The sequence below is a fragment of the Manis pentadactyla genome, chromosome 3 (genome assembly GCF_030020395.1).
Source record: "Manis pentadactyla isolate mManPen7 chromosome 3, mManPen7.hap1, whole genome shotgun sequence".
Taxonomy (NCBI): domain Eukaryota; kingdom Metazoa; phylum Chordata; class Mammalia; order Pholidota; family Manidae; genus Manis; species Manis pentadactyla.
In genome coordinates, this window is record NC_080021.1 from 218,237,559 (window position 1) to 218,255,169 (window position 17,611).

The 17,611-nt window shown below is 53.9% G+C and overlaps 1 protein-coding gene and 1 long non-coding RNA gene across 12 annotated transcripts; one reads left to right on the top strand and one right to left on the bottom strand.

Annotated features, from left to right (window-relative positions):
• Positions 1–1,126: 1,126 nt before the first annotated feature.
• Positions 1,127–9,446, bottom strand: GBGT1 (globoside alpha-1,3-N-acetylgalactosaminyltransferase 1 (FORS blood group)). Of its 10 annotated transcripts, none has more exons than XM_036913433.2 (7): positions 9,296–9,446; positions 8,633–8,746; positions 7,813–7,878; positions 4,300–4,350; positions 4,182–4,217; positions 3,468–3,602; positions 1,127–2,448 (listed from the first exon to the last, which is right to left on the bottom strand). In XM_036913433.2, exons 4-7 carry the CDS (start codon positions 4,344–4,346, stop codon positions 1,764–1,766), a joined length of 903 nt encoding a protein of 300 aa, XP_036769328.2. In that variant the 5' UTR covers positions 4,347–4,350; positions 7,813–7,878; positions 8,633–8,746; positions 9,296–9,446; the 3' UTR covers positions 1,127–1,763. The 10 variants fall into 10 exon arrangements, with proteins under 10 accessions (XP_036769328.2, XP_057355163.1, XP_057355168.1 ...); XM_057499180.1 differs by having other exon boundaries at positions 8,633–9,025; positions 9,296–9,445; XM_057499185.1 differs by having other exon boundaries at positions 8,633–8,740; positions 9,285–9,438.
• A 120-nt stretch (positions 9,447–9,566) lies between these two features.
• On the top strand, positions 9,567–13,598 carry LOC118926510 (uncharacterized). 2 transcript variants are annotated; one of them, XR_005030495.2, is made up of 3 exons: positions 9,567–9,870; positions 11,199–11,370; positions 13,117–13,598. It is a non-coding gene; the product is annotated as an uncharacterized LOC118926510 (long non-coding RNA). The 2 variants fall into 2 exon arrangements; XR_005030494.2 differs by having other exon boundaries at positions 13,166–13,598.
• The last annotated feature ends 4,013 nt before the right edge of the window (positions 13,599–17,611 follow it).

Here is a 17,611-nt window from a genome sequence, read left to right on the forward strand (position 1 = left end):
GCTCCCACAGCAAAGTAGCCTGGACCCTGCTTTGGGTCCAGGAATTGGTCCTGCCATTCACACAACTCCTGTCGGGGCCAGGCCTCAGGACGGGAACCAGGGTCAGACAGTCCCCAGGGGCTTGGGCCAAGGCTGAGAAGGCCCATCAGCCAGTCAGGAAGAGGCTGGACCCGGAGCTGGGCTGGGCCTGAGGTGGAGACTCCTCCCCTGAAGGCTAAAGGTGCCTGGGTGTGGGGCCGCCGCCTCCTGAGGCTTCTCCAGGCTCTACGCGAAGGGGCCTCCCCCTGCTCCAACATGGAAGCTCCCAGAAGGCAGGGCCTGCTCTTCTACATAGCCTGCTTCATGGAATCACCCTCCCCCAGGGTGGGTGCCCATGCCCTGGGAAGGTGCTCCCCACTGGGGCTCCATGGGCCCATCCGTGCCCCTTTGCCCAGGAACCCACCAGGGCCTCTCCCTGACTCATTCTCTCCAGCCCAGTTTGTTTCCTCATACTGGTCACCTGGTCTTGCAGTCTCGCTCACTGGCCAAACCACAGGCTGCAGGACAAGTAGGCTTGGGGCTGGCCCCCAACTTTGCCAGGTGGGTGGCTGCCTGCTCATCCCGTTATGGCCACAGAGTGCACCCACCTTCCCTCTCCCTCTCCCTTCCATGGCAAAGCTGCTGCTGCTCCAGGGGAGGGGACACCAAGCCACCAGGCCCTAAACCCACTCCCATCTCTTTCTGCCAGGCAGAGAGAACCATGGGACTCTGAGGTCCCTCTGGGGCCATGCTGGCAAGACTGCCCAAGTTGGGCCTGGGCCTGCACCATGCCTGGCGGTGGCCACCCAGGGGCTGAGGTTGACGCTGGGTACAGGAGTTACACACTCGGGGCCTAGGAGCCCACAGGACCTCTGGCAGACAGGCTTGGCTCCATCTGCTGTCCGCAGTGTGGCATGTCCCGCAGCAGAGTTCCACCTCGACTGTTTCCCAGATCAGAATGAAGTCCTGTCACAGCAGCCAGCTATGGCCCAGGTTTTCTGGAAAACTGTATCCTTCCTCACAGATTTGGGGACTGTATTTGAAATCCAGGCTACCTGGATCCCCAGTGGATGGCAGCACAGACACTCGGATGTACAGGGGAAAAATCCCTGGTTAGAGTCTAGCACACACCTTTATTAACAGCTGCCCCAAACCCTCTTACAAAGGAGGTAGCTGGTGCCAGGGTGTGTGGTCCACCGTGGGGTGCAGGCTGGCCTTGAAACCAGACAGAGCCTAGACCCCCTCCATTGCAAAGGCTCATTCTGGGGTCCTGAGTAAGGAACTGGCTCCATGTGGCTGGGGCACATCACAGCCAGAGAAAAGGGGTCTGGGCCGCCTTTCATATAAGGGTGTTAGAAGTGCAACTTTAAGGGCAAATAGGCAACAAAGGGGTGTCAGGAGTGGGATTTCAGACACTGAGTGGGGCTGACTCCAGAGCCTGCCCCAAAGGCACATCTGCTAGGTCAGGCCCATCTGCTTCAGCCTCTAGCCTGCCTCCCTCCTGCCCGACCATTCATACATGTGGTACTGTGTGATCTATGTGTTCTCATGTGGGTACAGCCCTTTACGGTTTACAGAGGCCTTTCCACATCCATCTTCTCACTGGATTCTGCTAACAGACTGAGAGGTGGGCAAGAAGTGAGGCATGACGCCAGGTGGCTCTGCTGGGATATGCTGGGGGCCCCACTGGGGTGAGCAGGCTGCAGGGACTGTGGTCCCCGACCATGGCAGCACTGGCTTTGCTGTCAGCTCCTCAGCCAGCTGGTATCCTTGTCCAGTGTAGAAAAGCGGATCAGCTTCAGGCTGGGTGGCTGGGGCCTCCTGCCATCCCAGAGGTACTCGGGGGACAGCACTTTGGAGGGTTTGTGTGAAATGAAGCGGCGGTTCAGGTGGCTCTCCTCCTGCCAGGCTGCCATGATGCCGTTGGCCTTGTCTGTCAGGATGGCCATGTGGCAGCCCCTGGTAAACTCGTACACACTGGCCACCCGACCCCCAAAAACCGCCCCACCATAATAGAAGTCCCCCTCACTGTTTGCTACAAAGGCAGTCGAAGAGGGCCTGCGCTCATAGGGGAACTGCCGGCGGGGTACAGAGTAGTAGCCTGGGTGAATGGCAGCTACCAGGTCCCCCAGGGTCTCAGGGCCCCACGGGTTCTGGAATACCATGTCCACATTGACACTGAAGACATAGTCCACCTCCCGGTGCGCCGTTTCGGCAATGTGCTGGCTGATGATCTCCATCTGGCGTGTGGAGATCTCCTCCCAGCGGGAGTACTTCTGGATGTGGAGGACGCTGAGGCGGCGGCCAGGGCCCAGCGGGACCCGAGGAATAGCCGCGGGGCTGTCGGTGAAGATGTAGTAACACACCCAGTAACCCTGCATGAAGAACTGCTCGGCTGACTCCAGAAAGGGCTGGACAAAGCTGGTGTACCTGGTGGTCAGGACCCCATCACCCACCGTGGCACCAACAGGCCCACAGCCTGGGTCCCCACCACATGCTGTAATCACGCAGGGCACAGGGCCCGGCAGCGGCCAGACTACTGTAAGAATGATACTTAACAGTGGTTCTTACGTCCATGAACTGCGCTGGCCTTTCCTGAGCACTTACTAGGTGCCAGGCTGTGTCCTAAGGGATCCTATCTCCTTCAAGCCTCATAAACTTCCTAGAAGAGGCACCACAATCCCTGTTTTATAGGCAAAGACTGAGGTTCGGAGAGGAAAGTAACCAAGCAGCAGCAAGTGGCTGCATCCAGGCATGGTGAGCTGGGCAGGGGGCCAGCGGGGCTGAGCTGGGGGAGACTGCAGGGCCGCACCCCAGGCCACAGCTGATTAGACAGGGGTCACCTGACCCCAGGTGGGCCCTCACCATCTGGCCAGCACTTTAAGCACTGGGACCCCAGCAGGATCCCTCTCTCAGGAGTTCCAGAAAGGGACCTAGAGGGGAGCTGCCAGGTGGTGGCTCCTAAAGGAAAGGCCGGGAAGTGGGGATGACAGGTGGGGGTGGGGCAGGTAAGCAAGGAGAGAGGAAACAGGCATCCAGAGGGTAAGCGGGCACAGGGGGTGGAGGAGAGGGTCCCAAGGGCAGAGCCAGGGGGTTCTGACCTGCCTGGGACCCAACTAGGACCCCCCACCTATGTGAGGCAGTCTGGGGGATTTCTGTTACTTCATACTTCCTATACTGTTCAGGGGAAGCAGAGAGGGGTCAGGAGTCAGGGGTTTTCCTGACAAAGGCTGCCTTCCCTCCCTTCCACGCCAGGGTTAGACCCCCTTCCTCCAGGAAGGCCCCTCCCACACCATACTCTACCCACTACCTTCCCAGCTGCACAGCACCTGGCTGGGGTTGCCCTGGTGCCTGTGGAGCAGGGGCCTATGTCCACTTCTTGTATCTGCCCCAATGGTAAGATTCTGTGGCTCAGAGAACCACCCTGCCCCGCCCAGCCCACTACTCACCTCCCCACAGCAAACATGGTGAGCCCGATGGTCAGGTTCAGGGGCTGGTAGATGTGTCTCAGAAGCTCAGGGTTGAAGGTTCCCTCGGACACAATGGGTGCCAGCCAGGGCGTGAGTGTCAGCAGCTCTGTGGGCCTGGCGGCAGGGGAGGCCGTAGGGCTGAGACCCTCCCCTTGGGAAAGCCTCAGTCTTACCTTGGCCCTGCCTCTCATAGTGTGCGACTCTCGGCAGGTTCATCCCTGTCTCTGGTCTCATTATCCTCATGTGGAAAGTGGGGATAATAATAGCTACTTCCCAGCATGGTCAGGAGCACCAGGACTTAATGCACATCAAATGTGTAGGGGAGCCTGGCATTTCAGGTCCCTGCTAAGTGCCTAATAAATGCAGGTTCTCAATCTCCACTAACAGTGAAGGAGGCCATGCTAGGCAGCAGGCACAGTGCTGTGCATTTTGCAAACACCACCTCACCTAGTCCTCCAACCTCCTGTGAGGGAGGCATTATCACTACCCACCTAAACAGAAAAAGTTCAGAGCAGTTGGGAAATCTGCCCAAGGTCACACAACTAATGACAGAGCTGGACTGGAGCCCAGGTCCCAGACTGTCTGGACCCCAAGGCCACCTGACACCACCAGCACCCCAACTTGCAAGCCAGAGCTCTGTCCCCTCCACGCCAGGTCTCTCCATTCTGAGCCTAGGCTCTAATCAACACCCACCTCTGTTCCAGCAGCTTGGGCTGAGGGTACTGTGGCCTGCAACCAAGAAGGGCCAGTGGTGAGGGGAGGCCGCCCCCGACCCCCAGAGCCACAAAGGGGGAAATGGCAGTCTGCTTACCGTGCCACTGGCTGGAAGGGCTTCTCCCCCTTGTACTGCAGCTTCATGTTGCTGGTGACAGAGGAGAGAGCGGCCTTTAGTGCCAGGGCTGGGGGCAGGCACCCCCTCAGGTTCCAGGCAGACACCTCGAAACTTGCTCACTGCTCTGCCCACCTGCAGGGGCTAGGCTCCCACAGAGCCATCTGTCCTGGGTCCCTGCGTGACAGGGTGGTCATTTGAACCCAGTGCCATCTGTCTCCAAAGCTGATGCTCTTTCAAACATGTCACTCTTAGGAGCCCCACACTGGGTAGGTTTCAGAAGCTGCAAAAAGGCCCAGTAAGCCCAGTTCTGCCACTTTCTAGCTTGGAGACCACGGGCGAGTTACTCAACCTGAGCACACAGTGATGGTCAGCTGTGGTACCCACACACGCAAACACCAATCAAGGTGTTGTCGTAAAGCTGTTTTGTAGATATGATTCATGTCTACACCAGCTGACCTTGTGCAAAGATTAACCTGGGTAATTTGGGTAGGCCTGATACAATCAGTTGAAAGGCCTTACGATCAGAACTGAGGCTTCTCTGGAGAAATTCTGTAGGCGGACTGCAGTGCCAGCTCCTGCCCAAGAGGTCCAGCCTGCTCTTCCGGATGGCCTGTTCTATGGATTTCAAACTGGCTCGGTCACCCCCACAACCTCATAAACCTATTCCTTTTATTCAATCAATCTATCTGTCTCCTCCCCTCCGCCTGGTTCGGTGTGTTTAGTGATATACCCACTTTTCCTCATCTGTAAAATGAAGAAGTTAACCACCCTTAGCCTTAGCGCTGCCCTGAGAATTAAATGGGGAATGTGAATCAGGGCTCTCCGCACGTCCAGCACAGAGCAAACGCACAGACTGTATGGTCAGCCCACCTGCCTGGAGTAAGCAAGGGGACTGAGGGAGGAGGTGGCGGGCTGCAGGGTCAGACGTCGGAGGTCACAGGTTACAAAGGGCCTCTGGCTCTGCTACCCTCTGGTGGGAAGGACATGGGCCAGACATTTGACTCCTTGGGGCTTTAATGCCTTCACCCTTAAAATGGGGACAATCGAGTCATGGGTTGGGGGGCGATTAGGGTCAAAGGCCCAAAGAAGGGAATGGCCTGCCCAAGGAGGGATCAGAGCCAGCTCCCTAATTGCCCTGAGGTCAGCTGTATGGCTCACACCATCTGAGGACGCAGTGCCTGTCACCACTTGTGAATTTTGAATATGGTATATTCAATGGGCTGGCTTAAACCTCCAGGTGTTTTCCTACCTTTTTTAGGGTATGCTTTTTAAAAAATGTGGTAAGATATATGTAACAAACATTTACCATTTGGACCATTTTTAAGTGTACAGTTCAGGGGCATTAAGTACATTCCCCGCCACTCATCTCTGGAACTTTTTCATCTTCACGAACTGCAACTCTGTCCCCATTAAACACTCACTCCCCACTCCCCACCTCCCCCAGCCCCTGGTGACCTGGGAACTTCTGTCTCGGTGAACTTCACTATTCTAGTGGTCTCACAGAAGTGGGATCCTATTATATTTGTCCTGTGATTAGTCCATACCCTTGAATCAACAGTTTTTTGAAGTCTACCTGTCAAACTGGCCCTCTGCCCTAGTTTCATACAAACAAGCACATGTCTGGTCCCTACTCAGAAATGGATGGCCTCTGAGAGGACAGCGAGAAGTGAGAAGTGAGAAGCGGGAAGCGGGAAGAGCCCTCCCACCCCCAGCGGGCCCAGCGTCCCACACTTCCCTGGCACTTAGCTCCACCCCTCTCCCCACAAGCCCAGACACACTCCACGTTAAAGAGCTAGCTTACTGCATTCAAAAGTGAAAGGCCTTAAGTCAGAACAGAAACCGCAGATGAGCCTTGACCAAAAAAAAAAGGAACTTTTTATTCCCAAACCTCTGAAAGTAATAAAACTAAAAGAAGAAGTCCAAATGAAAGGAGGGGAAGATGTAACCCTTTACAAAAAAACACAAAAATTTGCAACTTCAATCTGTTACAAAATAACTCAGCAGAACCAAAAGACAAACTGGAAAGAAAAAAATATATATATATACTAAATACCTCTGGCCAAGGGTGATGATGGAGAACCCACAAGTGGGCCAGAGAGAAGGTGGCAGAGGACATGTGTCACGGAAGAGGAAATTCAATAAATGGGAAGGTGTGGGGGAAATGAGGGCCTCGGTAAGGGTCCAAGAAATTGAATTTACACCACAGAGGTAGCATTTCCCTTCTCTCAATCAGCAAGGCGGCTTGGCTTCTGTGGTTCCTAACGCCTAACACCTCCGGCACTGGCCCAGGTTCCCTGCAGCTGCTGGAGAGGGAGCAGCGTATGTGTGATTTTGAGTGCGTATGCGCCGTGGCCCTTCTGGAAAGTAACTTGAGGAAACGGATCAAGAACCTATCCTCTGGCTCTGGAAGGGGGCCTACAAAACGAAGGGATCTTGAAGATGGGAAAAGCTTTATATCCAAAGCCGCTCATTACAAACTAATTTAAAACACCGAGAAATTGGAAACAGTCTAAATGCCACACAGTTGTTGCTGGAAAAGGGGGGAGGACTTAAGAATTATGACCCAGCCTCTGGGTGGACTAAAATGATAGTGACCGTGAAGAGTATGAACACATGCTAAAAAATAAAACCAATTCAGAAACAGGACAAAAATCACTAATACAGTATGATCAGAAGTATTTTTAATAGCAAGCATTCTTTCTGCTTTCAGAACCAAGTAAGTACATAGATGTTTAATTAGAAAGCACAGCAACCAAGCTGACAATGAACTTTGGAATCAGAGTGTAACTCAGACCAGTAGGAATCAGGAGGGCTTTTTTCCTTTTGTCTTTTCTGCGTCCCAGTTTCCTAATTTACTATGTTCTGTGTCTATGATAGTAAGACACGCCTCGTGGTTAATTAGTAGCCTATGATCCAGATTTTAAACTTTCCTTTAGTGATCATGAACATGCAAAGATCCTGGGGCCAGATGCCGTCTTGAGACCGCCCAACCCACTTTCTCACTCTTAACTGTCAAAAAGTCATTTATTATGTGGGGAAGACTGGTCACCTTAATTTATTCCTTGAATCCACAGAGAACACAAAATTGAGCAAGAAGGGCAAATCCTAAAAAGCACTATTTATGGAGCACGTCCTCCATGCCAGGAGCTACACCAGGATATTTATAGGTATCACATCACTTCATGCTCCAGGTGGCCCTGGAGGGGTGCCTCTACCATCCCATTTTACATTTGCAGCAAGTGAGGCTCAGAGCTATGCAACATGCTCAAGGTCAATCCACAAAGCGGGAGCTACAAGGACACCCAAGTGCTGAAACAGGAATTTTCCTCCACATTTGTGGTAGCTTATCAATTACCCAAACCTTATCACACTGACCCGAATAATGAGCTTAGGATCTAGGAATCTGCAAAATAACCTTATAAAAAAAACTCTCCCATCTCCCCAACTCTGGGCAGCCCATACGACCCCCAATACTCCTGGCCCCATACTTACAAGATCTCTGGGCAGGGGAGATAATAGGGGACATAGGAGACTGGCAGCCAGTTCTCGACATAGACCCTGGGAAGGAAAAACACCTGCTGATGTCACTCAAGCCCCAAGACTAAAAACCCATTTGGTGCACAGCGGTGGCAGGGAAGAAGGCCCACAGTGGGGCATCTGGGAGTCCCCCATCACTCCTTGGGTCTGTGACCTCGGAGGGCAAAGCCTCCTGGTCTTCCACAGTGCAGTCATTGTTCACCCATGCAGTCATTCATTCCTGGGGCAGGAATGTCCTTGACACCAGGACCCACACACAGCCCAGGGAGCTTTGCATAAGATACACGGGGTGTTATTTTGTAGCCTAGACAGGAGTTCCTCATCAAGTGGCCAGAAGAATAGTCAAGGCAGAGGAAAGATCAACTGCAAAGGCCAGGAAGCCAGCATGAGGCAAATGCAGAAGCCAAAACTAGTGCGGTCCTGCTGGGGTTGGGGTTGGGGTCAGGTGTGCAGGAGAGGTGGGTGGGACCTGGAGATTTTTGAAGGGGTCAAGGTTTGGGGGTTGAGATGCCAGAGAGGAAGGAGTCTGGGATGAAGGGAGGTAACGGTGGGGCTGCTCACCGCAGACAGCAGAGGGCGATGCCCAACAGCAGGCAGAGCCCCAGGGCCAGGGCCAGGGCCAGTCTCCTGCAGCGCATCACTGGGTGCAGCGTCTGCGCCGGACACCTGCAGGGACTGGGCGTGCCCTGTTGAACCAGCTCACCTCTCAGGGCCCTCACACCCTGAGCCTGTGTCTCCGGGGTCCAAGGAACACCTGCAAAGGAATGCTCCTTACCAGAGGATAGTGGCCCCATCCTTGCTGCCCTGCCCTCCCCTGGGCAGCTCCAGCAGGCGACTGTGGATCCCAGATGTATTCCAGGGTCCTGCTGGACTTGAGGCCCAGCTCTGGCTGCCCCGGAGGTGAAGGGAGGGCAGTAGCTCAGTGCTCAGCCGGAGCCTGCAGGGGTGCTTTGGAAGACGCGCTCGGACGGGGCCTGGCGGTCCCCGGCCTGGCCTCTGAGGCTTCCCTCCCTCCCTCCTCTCGCCGTGGAGAGCAAAGGGCCCCCGCCCAGCAGCGATAGGGCGGGGCGCTTGGGCGGGGCCTGAAGGACTCCCGGGGTCCACAGCGCGGGCCCCGTAAGTCAGGTTCCGGGCCGGCGGGCGGGGATGCCCCAGGCCTGGGCAGGGGCTGCGCAGAGAGGGCGGCCGTGAATCTCCCTTAGGGCTGGGGGACGTGTGGCAGCATGGGCTCTCGGGGGGCCGCGGGGAGCGCGCTCGGCTCTCACTGGCTCGGTAACCCTGGGTCGCTCTCCTCCAGCGTCCGCCGGCCTCAGTGCCCTCCTCGGCTACAGGGGTCCGCACCCGGAAGCCTGGGGCCCAGACGCGCACCTCCACCTCCGCCCAACACTGCGGGCTCCGGGCTCGGGGCGGGGACTGTCCCTGCGGACAGCAGGCTCACCCTTTGCTGCCACACCCGCGTGAGAACGGACAGAGGGGCGCAGCCAGCCGGGAAACCAGGAACGCGACTCGCCGGGTGGTGGCCACAGCGCGCGGGCCTGGCCCTGACGTGATCCGCAGCCCGGCGAGGGCAGGGCGGGGGCAGCAAGCAGGAAACAGCCGAGCGCCCCGCCCCGCCCCGCCCACCAGCCTTCGCCCCCGCCCTCCTCGCGGCTCCGCCCCCGTCCCGCGCGCCTGCGCGCCCCGCCCGCCGGCCCTGGGACCGGCTGGGCCCCTGGCTTGAAAGCAGTCGGCCGGCAGCTGGCCGGTTTCGGGAACTGTGGGTGAGGGCCTGGGCTTGAGAGGCGATTTGGGGGAAGAACTACAGTGTTTTTAGAAAAGCGTCTAAGCAACCACAGGAAGGAAAAACTAGCTGGACGCCTCAGTTACCGGTTTCGGATCCTTCCTCCTTTCCTTGGGGTTTGCTAGCTGGCACGCTGGGCCCGGGGGACTGCGAAGGCTCCCCAAACCTCCGGAGCCTCTGTCTCCTCCCCGGTAAAAGGAGTTGGCCGCACTTTGCTTTCATGGCCTGTCCAGGTAGTATTGACGCTTGCTCGTCCCAGGGAGTCCAGGAGCCCCAGGGGGGACCCTTTAACATTTCCCCATGGTGGGCCAAGCTCAAGAGTGGAGAACTTGGAGGCAGAGACATCTGCCCAGACTTGGTGAGAGAGGGAGCATGCTGAGGGACAAAAAGGAGCTCCTTGATGGTAAAAAAAGAGTAGAAATAAGGAGAAACAGCATGGAAGAGAAAACAAGGCTCAGAGACATTACAGGTTTGCTTAAAGTCACAATGATGGACCTCGAACTTGCAACCCACATCTTCCTGGCACCTGAGCACAGCCTCCCAGGTCCTTTGGGGGTTTCCCTCGAGGACTGCAGGGTCCTTTACGGCAGGGCTTATTTCCTGAGTCTGCAGAAGACTGACCCAGGCCCGTGGGGAGTGCTGCCTGGAAGGTTGTGCTTCCATTTTCAGCTGCAAATGCTAAGGTCCCTGGCATGTAGTCTGGGACTGATTGATTGGTTTTTCTCATTTAGCTTGTTTTTGCCAAGTTCCTGGTGTATCTTCTGGACACTAGTCCCTCCCTGTTAGTAAAGAGGTGACCAAAATGGGGCAGACCCAGTACTGCCCACAGGCCACAGTCCTCTTCTGGCCTGACCACATTCTATCTTCCCCAGGAAAGGACAAGGTCAGTCTAAGGTCAGCCTCAGAAATATAGCAACCAAAAACGGGTGGGAAAGGGAAATGGGAGAAAGAGCAGCGTGGACGTTTGGACATCTCCCGAATTGGGGAGTATAGGTGGACTGAACTAGGAACTTAGGCAGAGATCTGAAGTTCAAGGGAAGCAGCAGGAGGATCAGAAAGAACAAACCCCAAACCAATCACAGCACAGGGGCAGAGGAGGCAGGTGCAGGAAGTACGTGTATGGTGTTCCAGTCCTTACCTGTCTGTCTCTTTGTCTCTGCCTCTGTCTCTCTCTATATATAATATATATATATATAAATTTTTTAAAACTTTTGTCAAATATTACTTAAATACCTTTCTAGGATGAGGAGGGCCATGGAGGCTTCCAGAACAGTGCCTGGCATGGAGTACAGTCCCACTTCATGGGTGAGATGCTATCCCACCTGTGGGACTGGACTGTGAGCTCTGAAGGCAGGGATGGTGCTTGGGGTTCACTGTTGTATTCCAGGTGCCTGTGCAGGGCAGGGAGCGGGCAGGGGTGCTGCACGGGTGCGTGCATGCATGAACAAACAAATGAACAAATGTATAAATGGTTTCTCATCTATAAAAGAACAGCACCTTAATTGATTCATATATCTATTTATTCAAAATTATAAAAATGTAAGTGTGTATTCCATGCCAGGCACTGTTCTGGAAGCTTGGGAGTACAGCAGTGAACCAGCACTGTCCCTGCCCACATGGAGCTTCCTGGAGCAGGGATTAATGAGAAATGCAGGTCACAGGCATGTGGTCCTACTGCAGGGTCAGCAGGTCATGGGCACTTCCTTGTCTAGCCACCAGCGGGACCAACCCAGGTGAGGCTGGTGGTGGAGGGGACATGCCCATTGCCACCCTCAGTCCCCACCTGTGTCCATTCCCCTCACTGGTCCTCAATTTCCCATCCAAAAAGTGGGCACATAAGGAAATCCATCCCTAGGTTCCTCCATGAAGTTGATTCTGATCCTCCAAGACAGAAGAACTCTCCATGGTCTGTCTCCCCACTGGTAATCCCGGGGGGGCGGGGCACCCAGTTTGAGTTCACACAAGGGTCTAGGCAACATCCAGAGGAATGGCTAGGGTCCCCCTTCTTAGTGGCGGAGCTGGGCTGGGAGCTTTGGCCTCTGCATCCTGTCCTCAGGCTCCCCTCACACCCAGACCCTCCACAATTGCTCCCCTGCCGTGACCTACCTCTGGGATCCCAGAAGATGCCCCAGATTTCCCAGGAAGGAGGGGCCCCATGGCTGAATGAGTCTTAGAGCACTGGGGTGCCCAGGAGCAGCAGGGTTCCCCAGTGGGAGGTGGGGAGAGTCCGCAGAGCCAGGGTGGAGGGGTCTCCGCAAGGTAGAGGCAGGGTCTTTGGCCCAGTGCACGGACCTTCCCTTCCCTACCTTAGGGAAAAGCCTGTCTGGAGCAAGGGCTGGAGTTTTCCTGGGAACCCAGCAGATATCTCCATAAAGCTCAGTTTAGACCCAGATGTTGATCTTGGCCCTCCTAACCTGGGTATCTGGGGGTGGGCAGGCAGGTCCCTGAGGACATACCCCAAAGCCTCAACCTGCCTGCCCAGGGTCCTGCCTTCAATTTCCTTGGTGCCCTTGGACAAGATTCAGCTTCCCCTGCTGTGAAGAGGGGATGGGTTCCTTAAGTGCCTGTCACACTGGGCCTCTTGGAGCCCTGGAGGGAGGAGGCCTGGCATGTGTATGCGGGTGCGGTGTCCAGGCCTCATCCCAGATTCACCCTGAGCAGTTCTATCCTGTGTTTGAGATACGGGACTTCCGCATGAGGAATTGTCGGAACAACATATACATGCCACACAAAAAAAGAGGGGTTATAAAACACCATGGCTGGGTGAGCATTGGACCAGCCCTGCCCTGCTGGACCCCGTCTCTCTGTTCCTTGTTGTCCTATGTGTTCAGTAGAACAGTGGGATCCCAGTCCTGAGGTTCCATCCACCTGGAACCCAGCTGTATCCAGGGGTCATTCTTTAATCAAAGTTCATTATCCTGCTCTAGCCAAGGCCTGGCCCGGCCACAGGCAGAAGCCACTTCTTTTCTGTCCCTGGCATCTGCCTGGTTGGTCATGGGCAGCAAATGTGCCAAGCTCTTGCCAGTGTCAACGTGCTTGGACCCCTGGAGCAGACCCAGAATGAGGAGGCACCCTACAGGCCAGGATGTGGGCCCCCAGCGTGCCTGAGAGGAGCTTCCTGGGTGGGCATGGAACCCAGAGCCAGGCCACAAACATGGGAATGTCCTGAGAAGCCTGTCTCTTCAGCAGGCTCACACAGGGCGGGGAGAGGGGCCCACCGTTTGGAGATAACTGAAAGGGATGAAGGCCCACCCTCCCTCATCATTATGAAAACAAATATAAGATAACGAATTAGATGTCACCTCCCACCTGCCAAACCTGTGACAATTTCCTCCAAACCCCTGAACCCAGGAGCCATCGAGGTGGGTGAGGGAGGTGGACAGCCCCCCCGCAGCCGTGGGAGGGGGCCCTGGACTCCCCTCCTGAGGGGTGATTCGGCAGTAAGACCCCAGATCTCTCCCCTGTGGATCTACTTCTAGAAACCAGAAGTAACAGCTGGAGACCCATACAAATTGCTCCTGTGCACAGATGGTCATCTCAGCATGTCGTTGAGGCCTGCAAAGGACATCCCAGCGGGAGTACTTCTGGATGTGGAGGACGCTGAGGCGGCGGCCGGGGCCCAGTGGGACCCAAGGAATAGCCGTGGGGCTGTCGGTGAAGATGTAGTAACACACGCAGTAACCCTGCATGAAGAACTGCTCGGCTGACTCCAGGAAGGGCTGGACGAAGCTGGTGTACCCGGTGGTCAGGACCCCATCACCCACCGCAGCCTTGGTCCCCACCACGTGCTGGCACCACACAGGGCTTGGGGATGGCCAGGCCGGGGTTCACCTCCCAGTTTCCCACCCCGAGAAGTCCCTCGGGTCTGACGCTCGGGGTCCTCCCTCACCTGCCAGATCCCCACAGTCGCAGCACCAGTCTATTACAGCTGTTGTAAGAATGTTACTTAACAGTGGTTCTTATGTTCTCGAACTGCACAGGCCTTTCTTGAGCACAGGCAGTGTGCTAAGGGATCCTATCTCCTTTGAGCCTCATAAACTCACATTTCATGTTCAAATAGGAACCCTTGCAGGGTTATCACTTTGTTTTATGCGGGGAAAAGCAGCCTCCCTTCTCTGGGTCACTTAAGGAAACATACAAGTTCACCTTTCACAGAGCGGGTGTTCACCTGGGTGTCACTAAACTGGGCAAATTGAGACAGGCCCTCAGAGCCCCTGGCATCAGAGGTCAGAGGTGGTTTCACAGGGCATAGCAACAACTTCTGAGACTTGGGTGTCTTTAACAATATCAAACAGCAATGAAGGTGGTTTTAGCACACATTGGCTGCAGGACAGGGAGCGCTCAAGGTCATGGTGGCCTCTCTTAGACTGCAGTGGTGAGCAGTTAGCTGTTGCTGAGGAATGAGGACATCTTCCTTCTTCGGGCTGGTCGTGAGCTGAGACAAGTGGTGCGCATGAAAGCCGTCCCTACATGGCTTCCCGACTCCATTTTAGAGCAGCTTTTTAAACGCGTTCGCACAATGCTTGGGGTAAACTGCTCAGCTCTTCTGCGTGAGCGGCTTCGCTGCTTTGTAGGCCCCACCCCCACCCCAGCAGTGAATGAGTGAAGGTTCCAATTTCTCCACTTCCTCACCAGCACTCGGTATTATCTGACATTTTCATTACAACCGAGCTAGTATGTGTGAGGCAATGTCACACTGTGGCTTTGATTTGCATTTCCCTAGTGACTAATGATGTGGAGCAGCCTCTCTTCCTGTGCTTATTGGCCTTTGTGTGTATTCTCTGGAGAAATGCCTATCCAAATGCATTCCCATTTTATGGGCTATTTGTAATTTTATGGTTGAGTTGTAAGAAAATACACTGTCAATAATGGACTTTTATCACATGTGCAAAGATTTGCAATAATGTTCTCCCCTTTCTGCAGCTTGGCTTTTCACTTTCTTGATAACACCCTTTGATGCACAAAAGTTTGAATTTTGAGGAAGTTCACTTGATCTATTTTCACTTTGGTTGCTTGCCCTTTGGGTGGCATTGCCTATACAGGGCCATGGAGATTTAGTCCTGTTTTCTTCTAGGAGTTTGATAGTTTTAGGTCTTACAGTGACATCTCTGATCCATTTTTATTTAATTTTTATATATGGTGTGAGGTCAGGGTTCCGCTTCATTCCTTTGCCTGTGAATGTCCAGTTATCCCTGCACTACTTATTGAAGAGACTATTCTTTCCCCATTGTCTTGGCATCTCAACTAATTCTCCAAACTGTGTTTGTGGGGTGTGGTTTGACTGACAGTTCCTTGGATTTGTTCTTTACTCAAGGGTTGTTTTTTTCTGGCTTTGTGGAGTTTCACCCACTGCATATGTAGACTGGTCATTAGCAAAACCTTCATTTTACATATTTTGACCTGTTTTCCCACTTGTGGTGGGTATGTAATTCATAACCTGTTACTCCATGACGGCTGGGTAGACCTCATCTACCATTGTTCTAGCCTTGATTATTGCAGTATCCTTCAAGCTGGTTTCTCGGCCTCTGTATGTGCCTCCCAAAATCTATCCTCCATGTAGTAACTGGAGTGACCCTTTAACACCGTAAGTCAAACCCTGACTTTGTAAAATCTCTTAGTGACTCACCATTTCACCCAGAGTAAAAGTTAAAAGTCCTTATGGTGGCCTGCAGTCGGCCTCACCCCTCTCCGACCTGTTTTTGCCCAGTCTTTCCCTGTACCATTTGCTCCAGGCTCTCCACTCCCCACTATGTTCCTGGAACATGCCAGACATTCTCCCACTTGAAGACTTGCACCAGATGTTCCTTCCACCTGGAAGCCTCTTCTATCCAATGACTTCATGGCTCATTTCCTTCATTACCCTTAATTCTGTGTTCAAATGTCACCTTGGTGAGGCTGTCACAGGCCATGCCATTTAAAATGCAAGATGACCCTCTGTGCCAACACTCCCTATTCAACTTGTTCCACTTTGACTTTTCCCCTTAGCACTTACCACTTTTTAAAATAATATATCATTACATGAGTCAGCCTTCAATCAGGATACAGGAACCAAACAACAGATTGAACAGGTGTAGTCTATATAATGAACAATTGACTATACAGGTGAGAACAGCTATGAAGAACAGCCCGGGATTATAAGACAGTAGCTGAGGAAGAAAGAAATTTGGGAGGGGAATCTTTCCCCAAGGTTGGGGTTCAGACCTTGTTGGAGGAAGTGCTGCAGCCCAGGGGATGGGGCTGCATTTCCCAGGACCAGAGCTAGTCCATGATCAGCGTGGACGCCAGCAGGTGGGGTAATGCAGGCTGAGACTGGCAAGCAGGAAACCTCTCCCTCTCCCAGGTTCAGGTGGGCTGAGGCTGAGAAGCCTACAGGATTCACTGGGAATCCACTTGTAGGGGTGCCACTAAATGTCCCTAGGAAGCCATCCGTGGGGTCCACTGAATCCAGTGAGGATGAGTACCTGTGGAGATCCCCTATTTGTGCCACAATAGTCATGCAGTAGAAGAAAGAAAAATAAAGAAGTGGAAGCATCCTGGAACCAGGAAAGAAGCCCCTTCATCCTGAGCTTTCTACTAACAAAGCTTAACTTATGCCAGGTGCCGAAGAGAAATGCCTTCTGGGGCTAGCTCCTTTATTGCGGGACAGGCAGCAATGGGTAATTCATTGCTATTGTCTTACAGAGGCAATCCATTGATAGCTGGCACTGAAATTCACTTATTTATTTTGTGCATTTTATTTTTTCCATGCTTTTACTTCCAACTTGCCTCTCTCATTATATTTGAAGTTATGTTTTCTGAAGACAACATATAGTTGCATCATGGTCTTTAATCCATTCTGCAAATCCCTATCTCCAAACTTGTATATTTAGACCCTTTATGTTTGACATAATTAGTAATATTTAGGGCTTGTATTGATTTCCTATGTCTGCTGTGACAAAGTGCCACAAACTGAATGGCCTAAAACACAGAAATTCATTCTCTCACAGTTTAGACGCCAGAAGTCTGAAATCATGTGAGAGGCGGAAGGTAGAAAATCCAACACACTGTATGTTAATGAGAAGGTCACCACTAGGCAACTGGGACTCAGTCTTCCCAAAGACCCTCTGAGAAATAGGTGGAACCACCTCAGATTGTGCCCCTGGGGAACAAAGAGCCCAAGACACCAGCCCTTCAGTAACCATCCCTGTTGGGGGGGTGTGCTGATTCACCTGCACAGTGGGTCTCACCCACATGTGTCGTGGGAAGTGCAGAAGACAGGATGCAGACACCAGAAGGGGTACCCCACAGCCCTGCCAGTGTGCAGAAGCTCTCTGCTCCAGCTGCTGGTGGGCTGTGGGGGTGGGTGCCCCCCAGCGCTGCACCGATGCACTCTTGATCCAGACTGAGTCCATTCTGGCAAATTCTAACACTGAGGCTCCTGAGTGGTAGCTCAGCACAGTCTCTAAACTAATGAGAATAGATGGTTAGGGAGACCAGCTACAGCCCCCTCTGCCCAGTTATTCTTAGGCCTCCATCGTACTCATCCTGCCTCCTCTCTTGCCCTTCTACATGCCCCTCCGCCCAGCCAGTGCACCCTCAAACCCTTCTTTTCCCCCCCGCTGCAGTGAGGCCCCCGGGAGGCAGCCGCCCTGAGGAGCTCTGGCCCCCCTGAATTCACATAGGGCAGGCAGGGATGTCGCCAGAAGTGGTGAGAGGCAGAGCTGTGCGGTGGGGGCAGTGTCCTGGTGCCAAGGGTCTGAAGGCATCACCCAGCCATGTGGAGAAAGGCCTCAGGCCGTGGGGCCCCCACCCCTGCACACGGTGGCTCAGTGTGTCCACCGCCGGCTGAGCCCATCCAGTAGCAAAAAAACAGCATGTTTGGGGAACTCTGTAGGGTTCAGTCGACTGGGCACAGGCAAGATGGAGGGTGATGGGCACTCTAGTCGTGCTGAGCATGCCCTAGTGGGCACAGCCCTGTTCCCTCAGTGATCCCCA

What these genes read in the sequence shown, in the direction of transcription:
- GBGT1 (XM_036913426.2), bottom strand. Translation starts at nt 8,495, where the DNA reads ATGCGCTGCAGGAGACTGGCCCTGGCCCTGGCCCTGGGGCTCTGCCTG. An exon ending in CTCCCCTGCCCAGAGATCTT is followed by an intron (nt 4,351 to 7,812) that starts GTAAGTATGGGG and finishes CTCTGTCACCAG; the next exon opens with CAACATGAAGCTGCAGTACA. An exon ending in CCCTTCCAGCCAGTGGCACG is followed by an intron (nt 4,218 to 4,299) that starts GTAAGCAGACTG and finishes TCTTGGTTGCAG; the next exon opens with GCCACAGTACCCTCAGCCCA.